General features: G+C 46.9%; 1 protein-coding gene across 2 annotated transcripts in view; it reads left to right on the top strand.

Annotated features, from left to right (window-relative positions):
• GEMIN5 (gem nuclear organelle associated protein 5) overlaps window positions 1–23,605 on the top strand; it is a 56,921-nt gene extending 33,316 nt beyond the window's left edge. The window contains exons 15-29 of one of the 2 annotated variants that reach the window (XM_075602165.1): window positions 2,798–2,937; window positions 3,482–3,653; window positions 4,228–4,443; window positions 5,310–5,384; window positions 9,182–9,304; window positions 10,635–10,730; window positions 11,625–11,762; window positions 12,889–13,036; window positions 15,045–15,164; window positions 16,271–16,481; window positions 16,709–16,969; window positions 17,865–18,027; window positions 20,052–20,529; window positions 20,625–20,718; window positions 22,698–23,605. In XM_075602165.1, coding sequence (XP_075458280.1) covers window positions 2,798–2,937; window positions 3,482–3,653; window positions 4,228–4,443; window positions 5,310–5,384; window positions 9,182–9,304; window positions 10,635–10,730; window positions 11,625–11,762; window positions 12,889–13,036; window positions 15,045–15,164; window positions 16,271–16,481; window positions 16,709–16,969; window positions 17,865–18,027; window positions 20,052–20,529; window positions 20,625–20,718; window positions 22,698–22,868 — 2,606 coding nt within the window. In that variant the 3' untranslated portion in view covers window positions 22,869–23,605. Of the gene's footprint in view, window positions 1–2,797; window positions 2,938–3,481; window positions 3,654–4,227; window positions 4,444–5,264; window positions 5,385–9,181; window positions 9,305–10,634; window positions 10,731–11,624; window positions 11,763–12,888; window positions 13,037–15,044; window positions 15,165–16,270; window positions 16,482–16,708; window positions 16,970–17,864; window positions 18,028–20,051; window positions 20,530–20,624; window positions 20,719–22,697 lie in introns of both variants that reach the window. The other variant, XM_075602164.1, reaches the window with a different exon arrangement.
• Window positions 23,606–24,762: the final 1,157 nt, after the last annotated feature.

Below are 24,762 nucleotides of genomic sequence, written 5' to 3'. Positions count from 1 at the left end.
GCGCGATGCGTCTCGCGGAGCTCCGCCATCACGCCGCTGCGCCTGCACTGCCCTGGCAGTGCGTGGGCGCATGACTCTGCCCCGTGGTGCTTCCCTGAGTCGGTCTCCGCGCGGATCAGAGGCAAGTGTGACACTGGCCTAATGCAAGCGGTCTATATTGTATAGTGATTAGACTGCACAACTCTATCAAAAAAGGTCAAGAACTAATCTGATGATGGTGCAAAGGTGCCCAATGCTACATCCAATTGACAAAACATATATGGTAATAAGTACAAAGTTTAAATACTTCAATAATATAAATAATTACTTGGTTATTTAGTTAAACCCTTTAGCCAAAGCATCGTAAGCCGGCATACCAAACGTCAAGGCAGGCTTACGACGCTTTGGCTAAAGGATTGAACTAAATAACCAAGTAATTATTATTATTATTATTGAAGTATTTAAACTTTATTCTTATTACCATATATGTTTTGTCAATTGGATGTAGCATTGTGCACCCCTGTCTTTTGTTGTATACATTTGCCACGCTCGGTAGCACTTTCTTTTGACATAAATATATATTCATGATGTGGTGGGTGTGGGAGTTTGGGCTAGCTGGGAATGTGTGTTGATGGTGCAAACTAAAGAGGGACCCCTATTCCCTCTATGTTCTAGAATAAAACGAAACCGAGTTCCCAGCACTTCAATAAGATGAAAGTCAAAAATATATGAGGCATGAATAGCAAAAAAATAGACATTTTCACTGGTGCTTGACTGAAGATAAGAAAATAGCAACAACCAAAAGTATAACTCACATTAGATAAAGACAAAAAAAATATATACAAAAAAATTTACTCGCCACCTAGTGCCACACGTGTGCTGCTTGGGCCAATAGGAGCTCGCCACGATGTTAAATCCACTCGCCCGGGGCGTACAAATGTATAGGTTTGTCGAACACTGATACAGTATATATATATATATATATATATATATATATATATATATATATATATATATATATATGTATGTGTGTGTGTGTGTGTATATATATATATATGTGTGTGTGTATATTTATATATTTATATTGTGCTGGGTGATAATGGTGAAAGGCGGGGTTATATATATATATATATATATATATATATATATATATATATATATATATATATATTATATATGTGTAGAGGTATCAGTACCGTGTTAGCCGAGCTTCAATAATCAAAAAATAAATAGATGATACCGTTCTGTGGCTAACGAAATGCTTTTATTTGTGCGAGCTTTCGAGATACACTGATCTCTTCTTCCTGCGATGTTACAATGAATGAAGCAAAAGGTATACTTAAAAACAGTGTCTCTTGGAATGTTATCTGTGCTGTTCCTTCCCCCGATGTGGATGTGTTTTATGGCTAGAGGTGTCAAAGGGTTACTGAAAGCAAGTGAAGAAAGAGTGTGTATGTGTATCAGTGTGAATAAAAATTAATGGAGAGCCCACAGTATATACAGTGCTTATATACTGTGGGCTCTCCATTCATTTTTATTCACACTGATACACATACACACTCTTTCTTCACTTGCTTTCAGTAACCTTTTGACACCTCTAGCCATAAAACACATCCACATCGGGGGAAGGAACAGCACAGATAACATTCCAAGAGACACTGTTTTTAAGTATACCTTTTGCTTCATTCATTGTTAGATCGCCGGAAGAAGAGATCAGTGTATCTCGAAAGCTCGCACAAATAAAAGCATTTCGTTAGCCACAGAACGGTATCATCTATTTATTTTTTGATGTGTGTGTGTGTGTGTGTGTGTGTGTGTGTGTGTGTGTGTGTGTGTGTGTGTGTGTGTGTGTGTGTGTGTGTGTGTGTGTGTGTGTGTGTGTGTGTGTGTGTGTGTGTGTGTGTGTGTGTGTGTGTGTGTTCGACAAACCTATACATTTGCACGCCCCGGCCGAGTGCATTTAACTTCGTGGTGAGCTAGTATTGGCCCAAGCAGCACACGTGTGGTACTAGGTGGCGAGTAGATTTTTTTTTTTTTTGTTCGGTGAGTAGATTTTTTTGGTGAATTGTCGACCACTATATATATATATATATATATATACATACATATACATATACATGTATGTATATATATGACACACACATACGTTTTCATATACACAATCGTGAATGAAGGGAAAATGCACCAAAAGTATATACGTATGTGCAAATACAGATACTTATCCACTAGGCAGGGTACGAGAGATGGTGCCAGTTAAGTACAGAAAAAGATCAAAGAGCATCGGCACTGGCGGACAATCGGGCGTCTAATATGCTGAAATTGCAATATAAAAGTGCAAAGAAACCAAGGTGAATAGAGGCGTTTAAATAGGGGGGGGGGCAACGTTTCGAGGGACAGATCCCTCTTCTTCAGGCCCGTTCACACGAATAAAGTACACGTGGTACTTCCCTTCTCCTCCCAAGGAGATATGCTGACTTTTGAATCCACTTGAAACGTTGCCCCCCTGATTTATACGTGACCTTGGTTTTCTTGCCCTTCTATATTGCATTTTCAGCATATTAGATACTCGTTTGTCCGCCAGTGCCGAGGTTATGTGATCTTGTTCTGTACTTACCTGGCATCATCCCTCGTATCCTGCATGGGGGATAAGTATCTGTATTTGCACATCTGTTTCAGGCTGAATATTAATCTATGAAACAAACTTTAGAAAAATAGCGCATGAGTAGTTGCATGACTGAGTGCTTTTGTAAGGCGGGTTCTTTATATGCTAAACGGTTCTGCCATTTATATTGGGTACCTTTCTCATGTCTTGCTGCAGAGAGCTCCTCGGATACCCCTCTTACCATCACAGAGCCTTACCGTACCCTGTCTGGGCACACCGCAAAGATTACCAGTCTGTCATGGAGTCCTCACCATGATGCCAGGCTGGTGTCTGCCAGCTATGATGGCACCTCTCAGGTAACAGGAACATTTCTTGTTTTCAGTGTATTGAGTAAAACGTGCAATGAAGGCAACACCTCAACGCCTACTGTGTGCCACAACAAAAACAGCAAGGGTGGCATCATTTGTTGGAGGCTGGTATATTTAGGTCTGTCCTACTGCTGCTGGAGGTCCTCAGCAATTGTGAAGATGTCTTCTTCCTAGAACAGGGTGGTGGTATGGGTAGATATACACCCCTCCCTGTGACTAGGCAGTGTGATGTTGTCACTGTGCTCCGCATGGTGTCACTTGGTATAGCCGCAAACTAGGTACAGCTTAACTCCGTTATAACGCGATCCGCTACAACGCGAATCCGCTTATAACGCAATGCACGTGTGGCTCCCAATTGTCGTATTTATGAATACTTTACAACATGATTATTGGTGTCTTAAATACTTGATTGTACAATGCATGCAATTGTACATTATTTCTAACGCGATCCGCTTATAACGCGATGTGATTCTTTGGACCCCAAGCACAGCGTTATAAGGGGGTTGAGCTGTATATGTGTTTCTTGTTACAGGTTTGGGATGTGCTTCAGGAGGAGCCGCTCAGTAACTATCGCGGACACAAGGGAAGGCTGCTCTGTGTTCAGTGGTCTTCTGTGGAGCCAGACCATGTGTGGACAGGAGCAGACGACTTCTGCCTGCACCACTGGTCCGTATCAAAGCAGGAGCACAGCCGTCCTCCTCGAGGTCAGTTCCTACCTCTAATACCTGCCCTTACTTAATATGAAGGGACACTGGTATAGCGCTTCCACGCATGGACATCAAAACGGAGTTTGGAGTATATGTAATTTTACCCTCACTTCTTAGAGTAGCCACACACCTACGTAATAAATAGTACAATATCGGTGCTGAATTTTGGATGGAGGAAGTTATGAAATATGGATACAAATACATGTACAGACCACTCAACAGATGATGCAAACAGCATAGTTAACAAGGAAATAGTTTTTGTAATGGTGCATTGCTTGCAGAATTACATGGCCGATAATCATAATCAAAAATGCATATTTAATAAATGAATTTAGAAATCTTGCGCGCAATTAAGATACCAACACTTTAAAAAAACGGTTTTGTTCGTGCTTAGGGAGATTTGGGATTATGAAAGATGGTTAATTTGTTTTGGAAATGGTCGGCCATACTCCGTAATGTTTTTACATGCTGCATGTTCGTATAATGGGTTAGCTCTGAACATGTGCAGCATGTTTGCTCAGATTTCAGTTCACCTGTAGCCCCTAAGTTTGAGTATTTTGCGTGATTCTAGGAAAGAAGGCGTCAGAACTGGAGAAGAAACGTACCCTCCATCCCAAAACGAAGGCCAAGAAGAAGAAGAAGACAGACCCTCCTAAACAGGAGGGGACGGGAGATGTGGCGAGTGGAGAAAGAGAGAGTCCTCTATCTGCACAGAATGGGACATCGGACCCAGAGGAGGAGCCAGGGGATCCTGAGCAGAAGCTGCCGGAGTTGGTCCCACAGGAAGGTATATCGGAGGGTGAAATACAGATGGAGTGTGGAATGGGAGGACGGCTTCCTACAGTATAACACGTCCTTCGTATCTGTAGCATATAGACCGTGCTTTTCAGGCATTGAAGAAAGTGATACACGGGTATCTTATTGCAGGAGTGATGAGGGTCTGTGTCCCTGTGTAACTTGTCAGTTGATGTGCTGCGAGCCAGAAATATGATTTTAGGTTTAGAAACATGCATGCATGTCCTTTAATTGTGGAACCATGTGTACAGGCTTATTGGCTATGTAATAGGATGCTGGTGCATCTGGCAAAGAAAGGTGTGTGTCTGTCTGTCTGTCTCTGCTCCTTTAGGCTGCGTCCATAGAACGTGGAGCAGCGCTGAGCCGCACGGACGCTGATGCACACCTGATCAAGCATGAGCGATTTCATGCACATGCAGGCGAGCCAGCGTCCGTGATCGGGAGGCGGGGCAGTGACATTGCTGGGCCAATAGCCCGCGACGCACCGACGCCGACGACATTGACGCTGCTTTGCGCTGATTGGATGTTTTCAGCCGACAGCGCGCTGAAAAACAGCTTTGGCTGTCGGCTGAAAAATCCAACTCCTGAGCGCGCCTGCGGACGCTCGCGTGAGCCCCCTCTCAAGACATCCTCATTGAGGATGCCGGGCTCGGCGCTGCTTGTCCTTCTATGGACGCAGCCTTAGATATCTGCAGACCTGACATTGTTCAGCAAAATCCTCCTGCCTTCCTACCGGGTGCTCGGTAGTTTTACGGCTCTGGTGCGCTCACTCTTTTGTTTTTTGTTTTTTTTCTCCCTTCTAATAACTTTCAGGCGTCTCCGAATTTCACACTCTGCCTGTTTTGCCTCCGCCTCCAGCTCTGGAGAAACCGAAACCCAGCCTGGTCCCGAGGAACGTTCCCGTAAGGAAGGAACATCCCAAGGACAAAGCAGGTGATTCCTCTCCCAGCTCTCTGCTTCCTCTCCTGTCCCAGACTGTCAGTAATGTGTTCATTCCCTCCTCACTGCTCTGTTACCTTCCTTACTGCCGTCCCACCAAAGAATAATTTGTGTTTTTAAATTCCAGAAACCACAAGGACTTCCAAAAATATATATATTTTTTAAATGTATATGTATACTAGCTGAGAGCCCCGGCGTTGCCCGGGATGTTTGTGGTGTGGGTGTGGCATTTGGGTGGGGAGTGGTCCACACGGCCCATGTGCGGTGGTAGTGCTGCTGTGGCTGTACTGATGGTGATTGTATCGGTGTGCTGATTTGGGAGGGTTTGGTGCTGATGTGGGGGTGCGGATGTGGGTGTGCCGATGGGGGAGGTGCAAAGGTGGCGATGTGTGGGTGCTGATGGTGTTGATGGGGGCTGGAAATGGCGGGGAGCCGAGAATGCCAGTGTGCTGGGGGGACATGGGATACCGGTGTGCTGATGTGGTGGTGCTGGGGATAGTGTGTGTGTGAATACATGTTTGTGTGTATACATTGTATGTGTGTGTGTGTATACATGTGTGTGTGTATGTGTACGTGTGTGTGTATACATGTGTGTGTGTGTGTGTATACATGTGTGTGTGTGTGTATACATGTGTGTGTATGTATACATGTGTGTATGTATATATTGTGTGTATACAACATGTTTGTGAGGGGAAGGGGGGAGAGGTGGTGGGAAGGGAGGAGGTGGTGGGGAGGAGGGGGGAAGGGGAGGGAGGTGGTGGGAAGGGGGGGGAGGTGGTGGGAAGGGGGGGGAGGTGGTGGGAAGGGGGGGAGGTGGTGGGAAGGGGGGGCAGGTGGTGCGAAGGGGGGGAGGTGAAGGGGGGGTGGAGGGGAGGGTGGAGGGGAGGTGAGGGGTGGGTGAGGGGAGGTGAAGGGGGGTGAGGGGAGGTGAAGGCCGCTCCCTCACCCGTCCGGCCGCTCACTCACCCGTCCGGCCGCTCACTCACCCGTCCGGCCGCTCCCTCAGCCGTCCGGAAGCTCCCACGTGGATCTGAGGCGGGAGGCAGCTTGTTGTGGCCGCTCCCCCGCTGTGTCCCGGGCGCTCGCTCCCCCGCTGACTGTAGCGGCGCCGGGGGGGGGGAGGGGAGGTGGAGGGGTGGGTGAGGGGAGGTGAAAGGGGGTGAGGGAAGGTGAAGGGGGGTGAGGGGAGGTGAAGGCCGCTCACTCACCCGTCCGGAAGCTCCCACGTGGATCTGAGGCGGGAGGCAGCTTGTTGTGGCCGCTCCCCCGCTGTGTCCCGGGCACTCGCTCCCCCGCTGACTGTAGCGGCGCTGGGGGGGGAGGGGAGGGGGGCGGGCTGAAAGCGCAGGAAACACGGGGAGAGGAGGTGCGCGCGGGTGTGGAGGCTGATGTTCGGGGAGGAAGAGGCGGAGGCTCCGTGACCGGTGGGTATGTGAGCCCCACCCCCCGGGTTATACATGCTGCTAATGTACACCCCCCCCCTACTGTGTGTGTGTGTGTGTGTGTGTGTGTGTGTCCCTCTGTGTGTGTGTGTGTGTGTGTGTGTCCCTGTGTGTGTGTCCCTGTGTGTGTGTCCTTTGGCCCGTCACTACGCCTCAGGCCAATGAGAGGTGTGCGGGGGCGGGCCAAGGGACCAATCAGATTTCCCCTAGGGACACCGGACATCCAGGCAGGCATACAGTGCTTTCACTAATATAGTATAAGATGTGTTATGTTGGGTGAAGAAGGCAACAAAAAACCTCTACCGTATTGCATATAGCCAATAAAGAATATCACTTGTGAGCACATTCACATGTCTTAGACAGGCCTGCAACCCTGCCTTTCACCATTATCACCTAGCATAGAGTGCTCCCAGTGCAGCAAGGGATTCTGGGAAATGATATGCAAATGAGCACACAATGTGTCTCCTTTTGCCTGGAAAATCCATTCACATGGAGCCCATTTAAGCTGATGCATCGCAGTTCACACAGCTTTTAAGCAAAGCATGGGGCTAGCAAAGCAAGTCAAACCACTCACAGACATGTTTCAACCTCGATGGGTTTCATCAGTGTGAGGTTGGTTTATACTTGCTTTGCTAGTCCCATGCTGTGCTTAAAAGCTGTGTGAACGGCGATGCATCAGCTTAAATGGGCTCCATGTGAATGGATATTCCAGGCAAAAGGTGACACGCGTGCTCTTTTGCATGTCATTTCTTAGAATCCCTTGCTGCAGTGGAAGCACTGTATGCTAGGTGATGGTTGAAAGGCAGGGGTGCAGACCTGTCTAAGACATGTGAATATGCTCAAAAGTGATATTCTTTATTGGCTATCTACTAACGGTGGAGGTTTTTTGTTGCCTTTTTCACCCACCATAACTTAAAATATGATATGTAAACCTACCCAGCCTAGAAATATTTCAAAGCGCGTATAAACCAACCTCGGACTGATGATACCCATCATTGTTGAAACATGTCTGTGAGTGGTTTGACTTGCTTTGCTAGTCCCATGCTGTGCTTACAAGCTGTGTGAACGGCGATGCATCAGCTTGAATGGGCTCCATGTGAATGGATATTCCAGGCAAAAGGTGACACATTGTGTGCTCATTTGCATGTCAGGACAGGGTTGCAGACCTGTCTAAGACATGTGAATGTTCTCACAAGTGGTATTCTTTATTGGCTATATGCTAACGGTTGAGGTTTTTTGTTGCCTTTTTCACCCACCATAACACACACACACGTATGTATGTATGTATGTATGTATGTATGTGTTATGGTGGGTGAAAAAGACAACAAAAAACCTCCACCGGTAGCATATAGCCAATAAAGAATATCACTTGTGAGCACATTCACATGTCTTAGACAGGTCTGCAACCCTGCCTTTCACCATTATCACCTCACATACAGTGCTCCCACTGCTGCAAGGGATTCTGGGAAATGACATGCAAATAAGCACACAATGTATATAATTATTTATTTCTTTTTTAAATGTCACTCCCACTCTAGTCATTGGTGAAAGACCGTGTCTCTGCTCCGTGGTTAATGATTTTTTTTTAATTCACAAAATATTAACCAATTGATGGGTATGGAACGACCTAGTAAAATCGTATTCTGAATGGAAAAGAATCTACAAGCAGAAGTGAAATCCTCTGTTGTTTCACAGATTTTCCAACTCCTTTTAAGATTTGACATTTGTGTTATTATTTAAAAAATGGTTTGTAACAAACATTTTGTAATAAATATTCATCTTGTTAAAATCCAATTAAGGCGGTAGTACTGTCCTATTCTTAATATCGCATTTATTAAAGAAATACCAATACCAACACTTTGCTGGTCCCTCTCGCAGCAAAATACGTTTTTAGCTATATTACTATTAAATAATAATAGTAACTAAGGAGGAAGTAGGAGGTATGAGACCTTTTTTTGTTATTGGACCAACCAGTAGTTGATATGTTACAAGATTTCGAACCTCTCAGAGTTACCATTGTTACTACAAGGACCAACACGACTACCCACCCTTCCTTACATAACAATAATTTTATTTCATATAGTGCTTTTTTCCAAATGGGACTCAAAGTGCTGCACTATTACAGTATAGTGCGCGGTACGCAGCACACAGGCATTTTTGCAGACAAGGTCCCTGTGTTTTTGGTGCCACAGGGAAATAAAGTGACTTGCCCAAGGTCACAAGGAGCTGACCTTGTTCTCAGTCAGTGTCTTTACTCACTGAGCCACTCTTTCTCCCTGTTGGTTCCCCCCATTCAGTCCCATTCGATTCGGTTGTGTAGCTTCACATGTTGCCTCTTGTCTCCCGCAGAACTTCACACCAGGAAGAAGAAATCTCGCTCTCTCCTTCCCATCAGCACCAGCAGAGACCATCGCTCCAAGGAGGAGCAGCACCGTGACTGTGTGACACTAGCAGCTGCTGTATGTGCCAAAGGTAGGAGGGTAGCTCAGAAAGTAGGTGCTCTATAACAGGAGCGGCCAACTCCAGTCTTCAAGGGCCACCAACAGGCCAGGTATTGGGCATCTCCACTGCTTCAGCACATGTGGCTCAGTTTTTCTGACTGACGCTGTGTCCCATGTTTGCCAAGTGCTGCTATTTCATAAGACGCCTCTTGCAGTCCCTTCCAGTGGTGGGAAACATGATAGAGCGAAAGGGCCGTATATTTGTATGTGAGCACAGGCAAACGTGAAGTTGCATTCATGACTAGGAACTTCTCCAGGCGGCGGCTCAATGCCGGCACACTGATGGACCCTGTTCCACTTCTCTCCTTACGCTGGGAGCTAGTGATGAGCCCGGTCATTAGGCAGCTGAGCGAACGTGAAGGAGCTACGATCCACACCAGCAACATCACCACTCACCCTGCACAGGGCAGAGCAGGCTGCTGGGGTGGCCAGTGGTTGGGGGGCCTCAAAGGAAGCCCCATAGGGTCCATCTTTTGCCCACTAGTGGTCCATGCACTTCACTGTGCTGTGTCTTTGGGTGCTGGAAGTGGTGTTCTGGAGTATCACCTCTTGATAAATGTGGCAGGTACTTAAAAGTCTATTATTTACCAGTGTCTCACTTCTGGCTGAATATATGCCAAATGCTGTGTAAAGAAACAGTGTGCATTGTCTGTGCAATTTGGCGACTCGCAGGTTCATGTCTATCATCCTTCTAAGGAAGATGAAGTGAGGACCCCGTACAGTTAGGCCGTGATTATCCCAAAAATCGCAAGCGACCGCGCGCGCCTGAAAAACAAAAGAAACCAAGCCAATACGAGTGCACATACCAAGCGCGACGTAAGCGCCGCAACGTACTACAAAGCGTTCGTCTCAAGCGATTCTGATACTGTGTTATTCACACACGACGGCCAATCACAGTGCATCATCAACCAGACAATCTGGCCATGTCTCCCTGCAGTAGCTAAAAAGAAAAGAGTGATGTATATTAGCGCTAACGGAGATATAGAATATAACCCTGATATGAGGGTGGCCCTAGTGGCAAGGTAGGCAGCCTGATGTCAATCTGATGGTACAATCAGAACATAGAAATATAACAATAAAGGGATCCCTTTATTGTTATATCCCTGCAGTAGCGCTACAAATCTCTTTGGCCTGTTCACTTGTAGCTCGGCGACGTCGCTACGATGACGTCACTGGATCGCTCTGCAGTTTTTGGTATAATTAAGGCCTTTGATGCCAGCAGTATGGAGCCTTGTACAGTGCTTGGGATATCTTGTGTAGGAATCTGTCTGCCATGTGTTCATTGTGCCTCTCCCTTTCAGACTTGCAGGACGGTCCCCATGCCACAACTGAGGACATGATGCATCTGGGACTCTTTAGCAATCGTGATGCTCTGTATCGTCTTATGGAGGAAGAGGGTTTGTTGAGCCATATGTCTTAATATCCATTCCTGCTCTTTACCCCAAGCAGATTTTTATACCAGTCACTCTTCGATCTTCTGCTTTACAGTCTAATATGAAGGTGCAGGTACGTGCACATGACTGGCCCCTGCTTAGCACCTTAATACTTTTTACCTCCTTTACCAGTTTGTTTTACCTTTTACAGGAGGCCAAGCATTTATATGCTTTTTGGTGACATATAGTGCTTCTAAATTGTATCCCCTTGATCGCTGCATACATGTCCCGCTTCCCATGCCATCGACTGGATCAGTGGTTTTCAACTTTTAGGGCACCCCTAATTACAGTGCACAGTTGCTGCGGCACCCCACAACAGGACAGTCGCAGAAGACACAGGGGGGCAGAGGGTTCACAGGAGACATACAACACAATAGGACAGAGCACACACACACCCACCCCCCACCCCCTCGTCCAGGCTTCTGACACCACTTCTCGATTGGCTGCTGCGGAGTAATGCAGCCAATCAGGGTGGAGGCAACCACAGCTTCCTAGCAACAGCCCTGCTTTCTCTCTGCTCTGGGAGATGGCGAAATCTCGCAGCAATCTTTTCATTCTCTCACGGAACCCCAGGGTGCTGCACGGAACCCCAGGGTGCTGCGCGGAACCCCAGGGTGCTGCGGAACCCCGGTTGGGAAACACTGGACGAGGTCGTTATTTCGTTTCCTCTTTTATCCATGTAGTGGAAGAAATACAAAGGACACGGTATACAATTGGTAGTGTAGGGTCTAACCCTGACGTGGTTGCAGCTTCACATGTTTTGACACTTTTATAAATAATGGGAGGCTGATCAGACCGCTCCCTGCCTGGTCTCCTTCTCACCCCCCCCCCACCCCCTTTGCTTTGGTGTTGCCGCAGGTAGAGCTCACCTGGAGAGTGGGCACCCGGAGCTTCAGCATCAGATCATGCTGTGGAAAGGGGACCTGAAGGGGACGTTGCAGCTGGCTGCAGAAAGGGGAGAGCTGACTGACCAGCTGGTGGCTATGGCCCCCATGGGTACGTAAAGGAACGGTCACTATGGGGTCGGGGTCACAGGCTGTACCCAGTAACGTTGGGGGCATTCTCTCTCTCTGCAGGTGGATATGTACCCATGATCCTTGCCATCTTCTTTTGTTCCTAATCTTGGTATAAGATTTGTGTGATGTAGCTGAACCAGCAACTATGCCCAACTTGGCTATTGATTTTGTCTTTTACATAATTCAACCTGGGGGGTCCTTTGGAGCTTTTGGTGTTATTTTGAGCTCCATGGACCCTTTGGATCCAGAGATGCATACTTACCGGTTTTGTTGCTGGTGTTCCCTCATAGACGTTTAAACGGGTATCCCTCCCCACTTCCCCCTCGTGACATCGCAGCTTCCTATTGGCCTGCGGGATTAGGTGGCCATTTTGATTTCCCTAAAGGGGAGGAAAACACTGGCAACTAAACCAGTAGGATCCATAGTTTAAACACCTGAACTCTGACGTGGTACAACTCCCCTGCAGACCCTTTCTATGTACAGAGCAGTGCTATACAAGTAGTAATGTGCTTATTACAGGCATACCCAGCATTAACGTACGCAATGGGTCCAGAGCGTGTATGGAAAGCCAAAATGTACTTAAAGTGAAGCACTACCTTTTTTCACTTAGGTAGAGGTAGGGAGCCGGTATTGCTCTTCAGGACGTGCCTGTGTCTTACTCACAGGCGCATGCGCGAGCTGCCGTTTTCCAATTGGGCGAGGGGAATCGGCGTGTCACACAACTACGGTGGTCTGTAGGGTTGTCCGTACTTGCGAAGCGAGCGTACGGACACAGGGGAATGGTGCTGTTGTAAATATGTCCGTACTCGCGAGTGTTCGTAAAGTGAAGGTCCGTATAGCGGGGTATGCCTGTATGTGGGTATAGTGCAGATTATCTATAAGGCACTCTCATTTCTCCCGGCTATCGCCACCCAGATGGTAAGCTCTTACCACGGCAGTGATTTCATTCTTTCTATATCGGCTGTGTCCAGTTATTCTGCTGTATCCTTCTACTGTAGAAGTGATGTATTATTATCTCCCTCTTCTTGTCAGTCTCTCCTGTTTCCCCTGAGCTGGCTACAAGTTGTCCCATGGGTAATCTTCCTCTCCCACTTCTGTCTCCGTAGCTGGGTATAAGGTCTGGCTGTGGACGGCCGAAGCCTTTGTGAAACAGCTCTGCTTCCAGGAGCAGTACGTGAAAGCCGCATCCCACCTACTGTCCATCAACAAAGTCTACGAGGCCGTGCAGCTCCTGAGGGGAAACCATCTATTCCGGTCTGTGCTTCCTACAGAGACCACAGTAATGTGGGCACTAAGCTGCCATCATGTGTCTGCAGTCAGAGGGGACCGCTAAGTGTAATGCCTGAGCTGAGGGTAACCATCCCCAGGCTGGCTGTGTTCCCCTTACTTGTAGTGTGTCTTTCTGCACATTTCATTTCACAGTTGACTTCATAGACTTCAATGAAGTCAGTGATTTGAAATCCTGAACGTGTCCATGACATGTCTTGTTTATGAAACACCATATCTCGCTCGTTGGTATCACTGAACCTGCAGCGTCACCACTGCCCTCTGGTAAATGGTGCCGCCTGACGCGCTTTGCGCAGTTTGAAGCTGCGTTCCAACTTGGCCGACGGGAAAGCTGAACATATAATGAAAATGTCAATAGTGTCGTATTTGTTATGTAATGTTCTTTTTCTCACATGTAGTGCTGGCGGTGTACGTGTCGTTGTACACAGAATCTTGCGGGTACAATAAGTCTCTGCCCCATTGCGCTTAAAATCTAATTTTGGTGTCTGAGTCACAGGGGGAGATAGTGACTCGCCCAAGGTCACAAGCAGAGTGGGTATTGGGATTCAAACCGTGTTCACCCACTTCAAAGGAAGTGGCATTATGACTGACCGATCCTTCAGCCCTTTAACATTATCACTGACCGATCCTTCAGCCCTCTAACATTATCACTGACCCGATCCTTCAGCCCTTTAACATTATCACTGACCCGATCCTTCAGCCCTTTAACATTATCACTGACCCGATCCTTCAGCCCTTTAACATTATCACTGACCCGATCCTTCAGCCCTTTAACATTATCACTGACCCGATCCTTCAGCCCCTTAACATTATCACTGACCCGATTCTTCAGCCCTTTAACATTATCACTGACCCGATCCTTCAGCCCTTTAACATTATCACTGACCGCTTCTTCAGCCCTTTAACATTATCACTGACCCGATCCTTCAGCCCTTTAACATTATCACTGACCCGATCCTTCAGCCCTTTAACATTATCACTGACCGCTCCTTCAGCCCTCATCATGATGAGGGTGTATAAAGGAACAAGTGAAGTACACATTAGCCAGCCCAGTGTTTTTTCAGTTGGCTAAACTGTATACAACGAGAAGAATCAAAAAGCGCACCGAGGAACAGTTGTGAAATGGATCGTTTTTAAAAAGTCCTCTAAAGGACTACAAAGTAATGAAACATAACATTGGTATTAGAAAACTTACATTAGGCTTAGGACATGGTGAAAAAGACAGCGCTCACCCGCGCTGAGGCCCCCCCATCATTCCTAATGAGAGCTGCTTTAGATGGCGCTTCCGCACGCGTGTGGAATTGCAGCCGACAGTACAATTTAAGTTTTCCCGCTGAGGGAAGCGCAGCGCCGGTCACGTGACTGCCAAAAGCCAATGGCAGTCCATGACGTCGGCGCCGTGACATGGCGCGCTCGCTGACGCTCATGCAGGGACACAAAAAAGCTCCTGCTTGAGCAAGAGAGCGTGAGCGTCAGCGCTGCTCAGCACTCTTGTTGTCACCATGTCCCAGGCCTAAGTGTACAAAGTCTGAGGTGTACACAGAGCGGGAGATCTGGATGAGCAGCCGGTGTGAATAGGAGTTTGTTGGTCTGGACCACGAACCCTGTCAGCTGGTTAGAACTGCAATCCTCTCTTAACCGGTCTGTGACGCCACCAATCAGAACGCGTTCAGCAACCTCACTTGACCTCTACGCGTTTAGCACTTGGGTGCTTCGTCAGGGGGTCCCCAAACTGTATAATTAAATAAATGGACCACTCGTATTTTTATGTGCTGTATTTTCGTTCAAAAAGGTCACTTTTTCCAACCAATTCCACTTCCTGTGTGTGTGTTCCTTGCATCGATGGAGTTACATAAAATAGAGGCCAATAGGAAATGGACCTGTTGGGATTGTCAGGGAGGACTTGGGGCCCCTGGTATTACATCACAATGCAGGTTCCGGGTTTGCTTGTGATGTTTTGCTCTGTGTATTTCAGGGAAGCTATTGCTGTGGCTAAAGCCCGACTACTCCCTGCTGACCCCGTGCTCCGGGAGCTATACACCAGCTGGGCAGCAGTGCTAGAGCAGGATGGGCACTACTCCATGGCAGCCAAGTGGTAAGCGTGAGCGGGCCACAGTGAGAGCATATACATGCAAGAGGGAGTTGGGTGGATGTTTGGATAAGAAGGCGAGTGAGCGAGCTGTGTGCACACATGGGACTGTCGGTAGAAGGATGTACACACAATTAAGGCTGCGACCACGCTGCTGCGACACGCGCTTGGCGCGCTCTCTTTAATGTTATCAAATTAGCATGGCCACGCTGACGCTGCGTGCGCTCGTGCACGTACGCTTGCCAATGCTCCGCACTTGAGGAGACGTGGAAAACTGATCTCCAAGTGCTCAGAAGGGTCACATGACCCTTCAGCAACGAATCTGTACCAGTCGGTGCACATATATCTATATTATCACCAAAATAGATTAATAAAGATTATAAAATGCTCCAGAGCATTTTCTAAAAATATCAAAAAATAATGTAAAAATACTTATACTTGGAAGATTAAAAAAAGGGTAAACATGCACAATTGAAAATAATAAACATGACGGGCGCCTTGGTTCACTTTCATCCTAAAAGAGACTGCCCTCTAATCCACTGCCTACCAGAGAAGTGAAATGGCTTCCTCTTTAGCAGTGAAAGGATTAACACACACACACAGTCCTGATCCAGCCAATGACACGACCGCCATCCTCCCCCACCCCCCACTCGCCCTTGCAAAATTCAGCAGGACAGCCTAGCGCACGTGTAGCGAGTTGGTGACGTCACCGATCTCTAGCATGAGCGCACATCGCGGCAGCGTGGCCGCAGCCTAACAGTGCAACGAGGGATTTCATATCTATCCGGGGCAAGGGCGGCTAATGCACTTTATTGCTGGACATTGTCCTTAAATTAATTAATATTCCTTCACTATGTCTGTCTATACTTCTTCTAACTTTCTCTCTCTTTCTCTTCTCTCTCTCTCTCTCTCTCTTTCTCTCTCTCTCTTTCTCTTCTCTCTCTTTCTCTCTTTCTCTTCTCTCTCTTTCTCTCTCTCTTTCCTTGTTCTTGTTCTTTCATCTTGCCGGCAGAACTAGCTACTGACTAACTAACATGAAAAGGTGCACTGCAGGGGCTTCCATCGTAGACACCCATGTGGTGAGATGTCCTCCTCTTCTGTGTGTGTTTCAGTTATTTAGGTTCATCGTCTCCGTACGATGCAGCAAAAGTGCTGGCCAAGAAAGGAGACACGCTGTCGCTGAGCACTGCGGCCGAGCTCGCCCTGATCGCGGGGGAGAAGGATCTGGCTGCCTCGTTCGCCCTGCGCTGTGCCCAGGAGCAGGTCGCTGCCAAGAACTGGGTGGGAGCCCAGCAATCCTTGCAACAACACCACAGTCTTCTAGTAAGAGACCCCATACTTGCCACATGGGGGGTTCGGCAGCGGGACAGAGCCTGGTATTGTACAACGGAGCAAAGAGATTAAAGTAATCAGTATGCTCCAGAAAGAGCAACTCTCAGATTATACACACAATAAACAATATTAATAAACAAAGATCCTTTTGAATTGGGAGTTCCTGTATATGCTGCTGTTGGAGAAACTTGTGATGAGTTCCAGTTTGTCTTTCCCAGGGTCAGAGACTGGTTTTCTGCACTAGTGAGCTGCTCTACACGCATCTGGAGGAGAAGACACCAATTGACTGGAAGATCCAGGGCAACCCGTGTCTTCATAACTGGGGGGGGAGTAGCGGTGCAGAACCTTTCATAACCAAACTTGCTGACCTGTGGCAGGGCGAGATTGGGGTTGGCACTGCAGACCGCTACACCGAAGCCTATCAGCAGCTGCGCAGCTCCGAGTCCCCTCCCAGCACCGCCAACACCAACCCCAAGCAGGTAACCAGGGGTACCTCCTACACCCACTCCTGCACAGCTCTGCTTATGATGATATACATTGCCAATGCATTGTCTCCAAACGTTGCTTGTTTGGAGTTTAACATTCCCCTCCCACCCGTCCCTCTGTGCATTGTATAACGATGCTGTGTGTCCTATATCGGTAGAAAGGAATAATCTATCGTGTGACCTGGTTCGATTCAAAGTGTCTTGATTATTGACCAAATTGCTAACTGTTGCCATTCCTCCAGAATTTATTGTGGCTTTAATATGGCTGTACATTTCTATGAACCGTTGATGCTGTATATGAAAGAAAATGTTGGTATTTCCAGACTCCCATAACTCTTTCTTAAAGAAAATGGAGCCAAAAACTGTAACCCACATTTATAACCCCAGCCCCTCCACACCACAGGAGATCCCTTCCTGCAATATTGGTGCTTGCATGGGGCTTCAGGATATTGGGCTCTTAAGTTGTGAGGGTACCAACATTTGTGTATATCCCTTTGCAAGGCACACAGGATTGCTAGGATTGTTTTTGTATTATGTGGGGAGCAGGGGGTCTCCGGACCTGAACAGCTTCAGGAACCCTCTTCTTCCCGGGATACATACCACTGACTGTAGCCCGGAATGCTCCTTTTTAAGCTAGGTTTTACAAGGTGTAACCTGCCTTTTTGTATGAACCAATACAATAATCCAGGGGTGGCCCACTCCAGTCCTAAAGGGCCACCAGCAGGTCGCGTTTTAAGGCTATCTCTGCTTCAGCACAGGTGGCTCAGTCAATGAGGACTGGATTGAGCCACCCCTGGTATAATCGGACGTACTCCTGAATAGAGGATGGACCCTTGTTGTTGGGAGTTGACTGATTTGAATTGGCCCTCCTCTGTTTCCATACACACAGTTGCTGCTCCAGCTCTCCCACGAGGTGACCCTGGCCTCTCTGAGCTGCCTCTCAAAGAGCTGGGATGAGGCTGCACCCTCCTTCCTTCATGCCCTCTGCCGCTGCCACCAGGCCGGGCACTTCACCCTCATGCAAGAGATGTCCAAACTGCTTCTTCCCAGCGGTAAGTGCAGGCGACGCGAGCATGCCGTTGCTTTTTGCTTAGGTAGCACGATGGAAAGCAGGAAAACCATCAGGAGTGCTCATTAACGTGGCTCAGAAAGACACATTACATGCTAACGTGGCTCAGAAAGACATTACATGCTAACGTGGCTCAGAAAGACATATTACATGCTAACGTGGCTCAGAAAGACATTACATGCTAACGTGGCTCAGAAAGACATATTACATGCTAACGTGGCTCAGAAAGACATTACATGCTAACGTGGCTCAGAAAGACACATTACATGCTAACGTGGCTCAGAAAGACATATTACATGCTCTTCTGTCAGCTCCTCGGCCAAGTCACTGTCTTCCTGTGCATCCGGCACCAAAATTAGATGAACAAAATTAGAATTCCAGCGCTCCTCCCAAACTGATTTACAATTTACTAGCGAAGTTCCTACACTTAGAACCCAAGTCTAATAGCAACGGAGCCATTTAGTTGTATCTTTTGATGAAAGCCTGATTCAAGCCCGTCAAGGTAAACTCCAAATATAGCAGGTGTCTATACTAAATAAATACAATTTCTTATTGTTGTATGGACTAAACTTAGTGAAATATGTGAAAGTGGCCAAAGGGTTAAATGAATGAATGATCATGCTTTTTGTGATTTTGTGCAACTAAAAGCTGGGGACGCCAGTAACAAAGTTCCCTTATTATGAAGGGAAACGGTCAGTGCACAAATCCCTTAGGGGGAAATAATATTACAGACACGTATTTCTCTTATACCCGTCAGTCAGACACTCGCCAGCTCCTCAGTGGAGAGAGAAGCTCAGCCTGACACTGAGGTGTATTATACCTTTTTGCTAAATAGAGAATTACCTGGTAAGGAGATACCAGGCACCTCCAAATAACTCTTTAGCAAAACAGAACCCATAGAGCTCAGATCTAGCCGTATAACGGAATGTATCAGTAACATTAGAAATGGGAGGCTTTTGTGGAGTATGCAGCTAGGAATAGAATTGGCCTAACATTTATGGAAAACAAACACCTAGATTCTGCGTGCCTCCCTTTTTATAGAGCAGGGGTGCGCAAAGTTTTGACCCTGCTCCCCCCCTGCCTTCTCACCTCCTGGCTCGCGCCATCCCTCCCCCTCTGCAAGGCTCCGGCGTCAAATGGCGTTGCGGGGTCATGTGACCACACTGCGTCATTTGACGCCGGTTGCCATGGTGACGCGTTGCCGAAGATCAGGTAAGAGAAGCTGCATAGGCCTCGCGCGGCCCCTTATTTTAAGTGGTGGGGAGAGCGTGGGACCTCTGTAGCCGCTGCGCGCCCCCCCCTCTTCCCCTTCCCCCCTCTCCCCCTTCACCCCCAGGAAATTCTCCCGCCCCCAACTTTGCGCACCCCTGTGAGTATGCAGCTGGTAAAACGATTGGCCTTCCATTGCTCAAAAGGTGCAACCAAATGGCTCCTTTGTTATTAGACCTACAGTAGGACCTAAATGTAGAAAAGTCGCTAGTAAGCTGCAGGCCCATTCGGGAGGAGCGCTGGAATTCTAGGTTTGTTTCCCATAAATGTAAGGCCAAAATCCATTTATTTTTTTAATTGCACTAAATCACAAAAAACATTCATTTAACTCTTTGGGAAGTTCCACATATTTCACACCGTTTATGGTACAATAAGGGTTTGTATCCACGCAGTATAGGTACCTGCTATATTTGGCGTTTTCCTTGACGGGGTGAGCAGGCTTGAATCGGGTTTTGACCAAAATAATGCAACTAAACGGCTCCTTTTTAATATTAGACGTATTTTCCATAAATGTAAGGCCAATTCTCTTTACCGGCTGCATACTCCATAAAGCGAGAAACGGGGGTTCTATGTGTTTGCCAAATTAGATTGTAAGTTCTCCAGCGCACAGACTTGCTGTACCGGTAACAACTTACTGCGCACACTTACCAAGACATAAGAAAAAGATAATACCAACTATCCTTGTTTTGTTTTGTGTGTTAGTTTTCTTAGTGAAATGTCCTTTTTTTTACATTTCAGGCTGCAATGCGCTGCGGTCCCAGCTCGCCCCAGACAACAAACCGAGCACTGCCGCTTGTGACAGTCTGCAGGCGTTTCTGGCATACGTGAAGCTGTATACGGTGTGGTGGGGTCAGCACGACGGTCTCCCAGCTCCCAAACATCCAGCGGCGGACGGTGACTCCACTAACGACGACGGTGCAGAACCTATGGGGCCGGACACTGAAACCTCACTAGAAGAAGCCAGTGATTTGCAGGGGACAAGGCAGGACGAGGCGCAGGGACAGCTGCTCGGCTGCGAGGTGCTCTTGTCGGAGCTGCACGCTGACTTTCAGAGCGCGCAAAGGGAAATTGCGGAGGTTCAGCGAGCACTGGCCGAGATGATCCAGCAGCATCAGCGGAATAGACATGACCCGGAAAACTCGCTGGAACTAGAGCAAGAGTCCGCTGCGAAGACATCCCCACCTCGAGACAAATCTCCTGACGGCCAAAGCCCGGGGTACGTAGAGATTCTCTGGAACTCGCGAGTTTAATGCTGGCATTTCTTTTCCCCCCTCCTTCACTCCATTTCTCCGTCACCTTGTGTTTCTGCAGCCCCGCCTGTCCGAGTCCTTTCTCCCTCACGGAGCTGATGAAAAAGCTTTCTGTGGCCAACCATAAACTGGCGGAGTTCCCCGAATATTTAAAGGTAAGAAACCTAGTTAACTTTTTTTTTTTTTTTTAATAAGACGGGGTGAGAATGAGTCCTTTGTCAGGGACCAGGAACACGGTTCGACCAAACACTACAAACATTCCCAGATCCTTTTCAAACTACGGTCTAGGATGACTTGCTCTCGCTGTAAAGATCAACCCTAACCTTACCCCTTACCCCAAATGCCTCTAACGTTAAGTCCTTACCCTAACCAGTGAAACCTTAATGCCTAATGCTAACGCTAATCTTCCCGTAAAAACCTTAACCCCTTACCCTAAAACCCCATAAAGTTCACCCCTTAATAACATACCTTAGCAGCGAGCCGGCGGAGAGTTGGCTGCAGGGAGACGGCCGGCGGCGAGTTGGCTGCCGCGAGTTATCCCATTCTAATTGCCCTTGACCTGTCAATAAAATCGAGTCAGAGATGTGACGCACCGATGGCCTAGATGCAGTAAACTCTGTGCTACTTAATGTGACGTACATCTAACGTAACGCTGTATCCACAAAGGACCAAAACAACGTTCTGTTTTCGCCCATAAAGATCATAGCGTTAACTAGGACAGACGTTGGTGCAAATGGACCGCTATTATATAATCTCCTATCCAATACAGTCTGCTATGTTTAACGTGGGGATTTACAGCCGGAAACCCCCTCACTCCCCTATCTAATCCCCAGTTTTCTTTTATAAGCTGGAAACCTGGGGGTCCCCAGAGCTGAATGGCGTTCGTTTCATCTTGGGGAACCCCAGTGCCCGAGATACTTATTGCTACATGTACTTCCTGGGTCTTTCATCTCCTGGGCCACGTGGGCCAATAAGAAGCTGCAGCGGATGCTGCGACTCTATTGGCCCACATGCCGTGGGAGATTTAAACTGCCATTGGTTCCCTCGGAGGGGACTGAAACACGGAACCTTTTACAGGTAAGTATCTTGGGCGCTGAGACCTGAAAGTAGAGGGCTTTCCGACTCTGAAAAAGAGCTGCAATAATGTGACGTTAACCCATTGCTTGTGATATATTTTTGCATATAATTCGCTTTGTGGATACCACATGATGTCGGAACTTAATATCTGATCGTGTTTCAGGTATCGTCATCTTATGTTATCCTGGCTGAGCGGTGCTTGGTGCACCGAGGCCCCTGTGTAATTTAGAATTGATTGCTTTTGTAGAGTCTGCAATAAGCTGTTTATTAATATAAAACCAATAAGACGCCAGCAATTGCTTTACTCTGACGCGAGTGTAAATGGCCACTGTTTCATATTCTGGGAAATACAATCGCCCTCCTGAGTCCTTCTCCAAACGTGTGGAGCGGAAAAGAAATCCCTTTGCCACAGCTTATGTAAATGGTGTCAGTGAATGAATAATACACAAGTTCTCTAATGCATCTACAGCCATTTGTGTAGCAATCGGCAGATCCACTGACATAACCAAGCTATATTTTATAAATCACAAATGATGCGTATATTTGTCTCTCGCCTTCAAAGTCCAGGCATCCCATACCAAAAAGCCATAAATCTATAATCCACAGCTAATGTTTTATGCAGATTCCCTAAATGCAGGATTGTTCTAAAAACAATGATGCTTTGGTCAGACTGCCGTGGGATCACATTGTTTAAGATCCTACTCTATCGTGAGAAGATCTTCTTTTTCTTTTTGTTTGTTTCTTTAAAATACATGGGGACATTTTCAAGCCCCTATTATGTTGTCGAGAGCTCTGACCAGGTTTTTTTTGGGGGGGGGGGGAGGGGGGTTACATGCTGTTTGAATGCCAACGTGGCTACTAAGTAAGCTAATATTCCATCCCTGTTGTCCTGCTTCAGACAGGGATAATAAGGGAACCCATATGGCTTGCTATTACATAACTACAAACCCAGCACTTCAACGATCACCCCAACTGTCCGTCCCCCCCCCCTTTACACCTTGCTGTGTTATTGTCCTAGTTTAGATATCCTGGTTTTTTTTCTTCCTTGCCCTTCCAGGTGTTGCCGTTTCCTGACGTTTTGGAGAGCTGCCTGGTACTGCTTCACCTCCCTCTTTCCTGGCTGTCCCCTGAGACGCGGGCACAGGTCTTGGCGCTGCTGCAGAGTCATATCTCCAGTTCTGGCACCCACCAGAAAGCAGCCAGGAAGTTCCTCACTTCGCCTAATTGACTGTTTCTGACAAACCCTCCCAGGACTTTGTCCGACACCCACGACGACTGCTTCCGGCTCTGCAATAACTGCATTGGTGCAGGTTCCCAATAGCTGGCTCTCTACTACCAGAAAAAGGTTGCAATTAACACTAGTGCTTATAAACATGGTCGTACTTGAATTTTTACAGCTAAGCAGTGGGTGGTAGTTGTGTGAGGAACCTTTTTGTCTTGCATGATCAGATGGTGTCTCTCTTGCACGAGATTGCTCTAAGTAATAATGAATTGCCACAAAAACTGTGGGCGTATGGAATATGCCGAAAAAACGCTTAGATAAGGGAGGGAAGGGGCAGTTTTAAGACTCTTAAGTGCTCCATTAGGGCGCAGTGCGTGGACAATATAACTTGTCTGTGCAAACCAGAATGGTGCATCCATATGATCACAAGTGTAATTTCTAAGTCCAGTACAATGCCAAGGATCTTCTTGTACAAGTTCTAATGATGTTTTCACTATCGGCATCAACCTTCACCGATCATGTTTATTTTAAGTCATTGCGTACCCTCTGCAACATAAACACGGGATGGAAAGTGGCTGCAGGTCATTTTGGTGCCATTGCACAATACATTTTGGAACAGCTGACATGATGCTTTGGTGAGCAAGACTTCCCATGTGGAGGCAAACAAGTCTGCTTTGCTTCAAATGTGAAAGATAAGTGATTATATATATATATATATATATATATATATATATATATATATATATATATATATATATATATATATATATTCACTTATCAAAAAATAAATAGATGATACCGTTCTGTGGCTAACGAAATGCTTTTATTTGTGCGAGCTTTCGAGATACACTGATACGCCCGAAGAAGAGATCAGTGTATCTCGAAAGCTCGCACAAATAAAAGCATTTCGTTAGCCACAGAACGGTATCATCTATTTATTTTTTGATTATTGAAGCTCGGCTAAGATGGTACTGATATATATATATATCTCCACTTATGAATCTGTATAGATCATCATTTCTCAACCCTCCACCTGGGACACCACAGCCATACAAGATAAATTAGCAAGATCACATTTGCACATGTCTTATGTGAAATGAGTGATTAGCTGGTTATCCCGTAAACTTGGCTGGGACGTCTCTAGGAGAGGGTTAGGAAATACTATTGTATATACTGTAATGTGAGGCTATAAAAAGCAATATTGCATTTTTCGTATGTTAACCTTCCCTTTCTTTGTATATACAGACGATTTCCCAAATGCTTATTTTGCATAGGTTTCTTGTGCACCTTGTGGCTCTTCTGATGGTTTAGTTCCACTGCAGGAGAATTGGGCAGATCATTTGCACAGATGGTAAGCCAACTTCAGTGCTGCCATATTGCCACCCCACCCATTAGTTACCTGTCGAATGCATACTGTATACCATCCGAGGCATTCAAGCTGAGATGATGACACTGTGAAAACTTGTTAGTAAGGAATGACGCCACATTCTCAATACACAAATACTGCAATGCCAAGGACTTCTTGCAAACTTGTTTTCCCCCAATTATAATAAATATTTGAAAGCTGAATCCAACGTTGCTTGTTTTGTCTAGTGCTGAACGTATTGATCCATTTCCCACAACGAGGGACTAAAACACATTTAGGGAAAAGAGGCGCACGCAGAAAGAAAAGTCACACACGAGAGAGAAGTCATGTACCCACCAGAAAGGATGGGACAGTGGAAAAGAAAACCACAAGAGGCCATGAGAGCCTCCAATGTGGCAACATGACTGGGGATATCGTAATTGAGCTGGCACATCAATAGACTCGGTGAGAGTTATTTGGGACTGTGCCCTCCCCCCGCCTCCAAACTAATCCTGACCTAGCTGCCCTAATCACAAGCATATTCATTGAACGCCC

Source organism: Ascaphus truei, chromosome 5, assembly GCF_040206685.1.
Source record: "Ascaphus truei isolate aAscTru1 chromosome 5, aAscTru1.hap1, whole genome shotgun sequence".
Classification (NCBI taxonomy): Eukaryota; Metazoa; Chordata; class Amphibia; order Anura; family Ascaphidae; genus Ascaphus; species Ascaphus truei.
The sequence above is the reverse complement of the archived record's forward strand: the minus strand, read 5'-3'. Positions and strand labels throughout refer to the sequence as shown.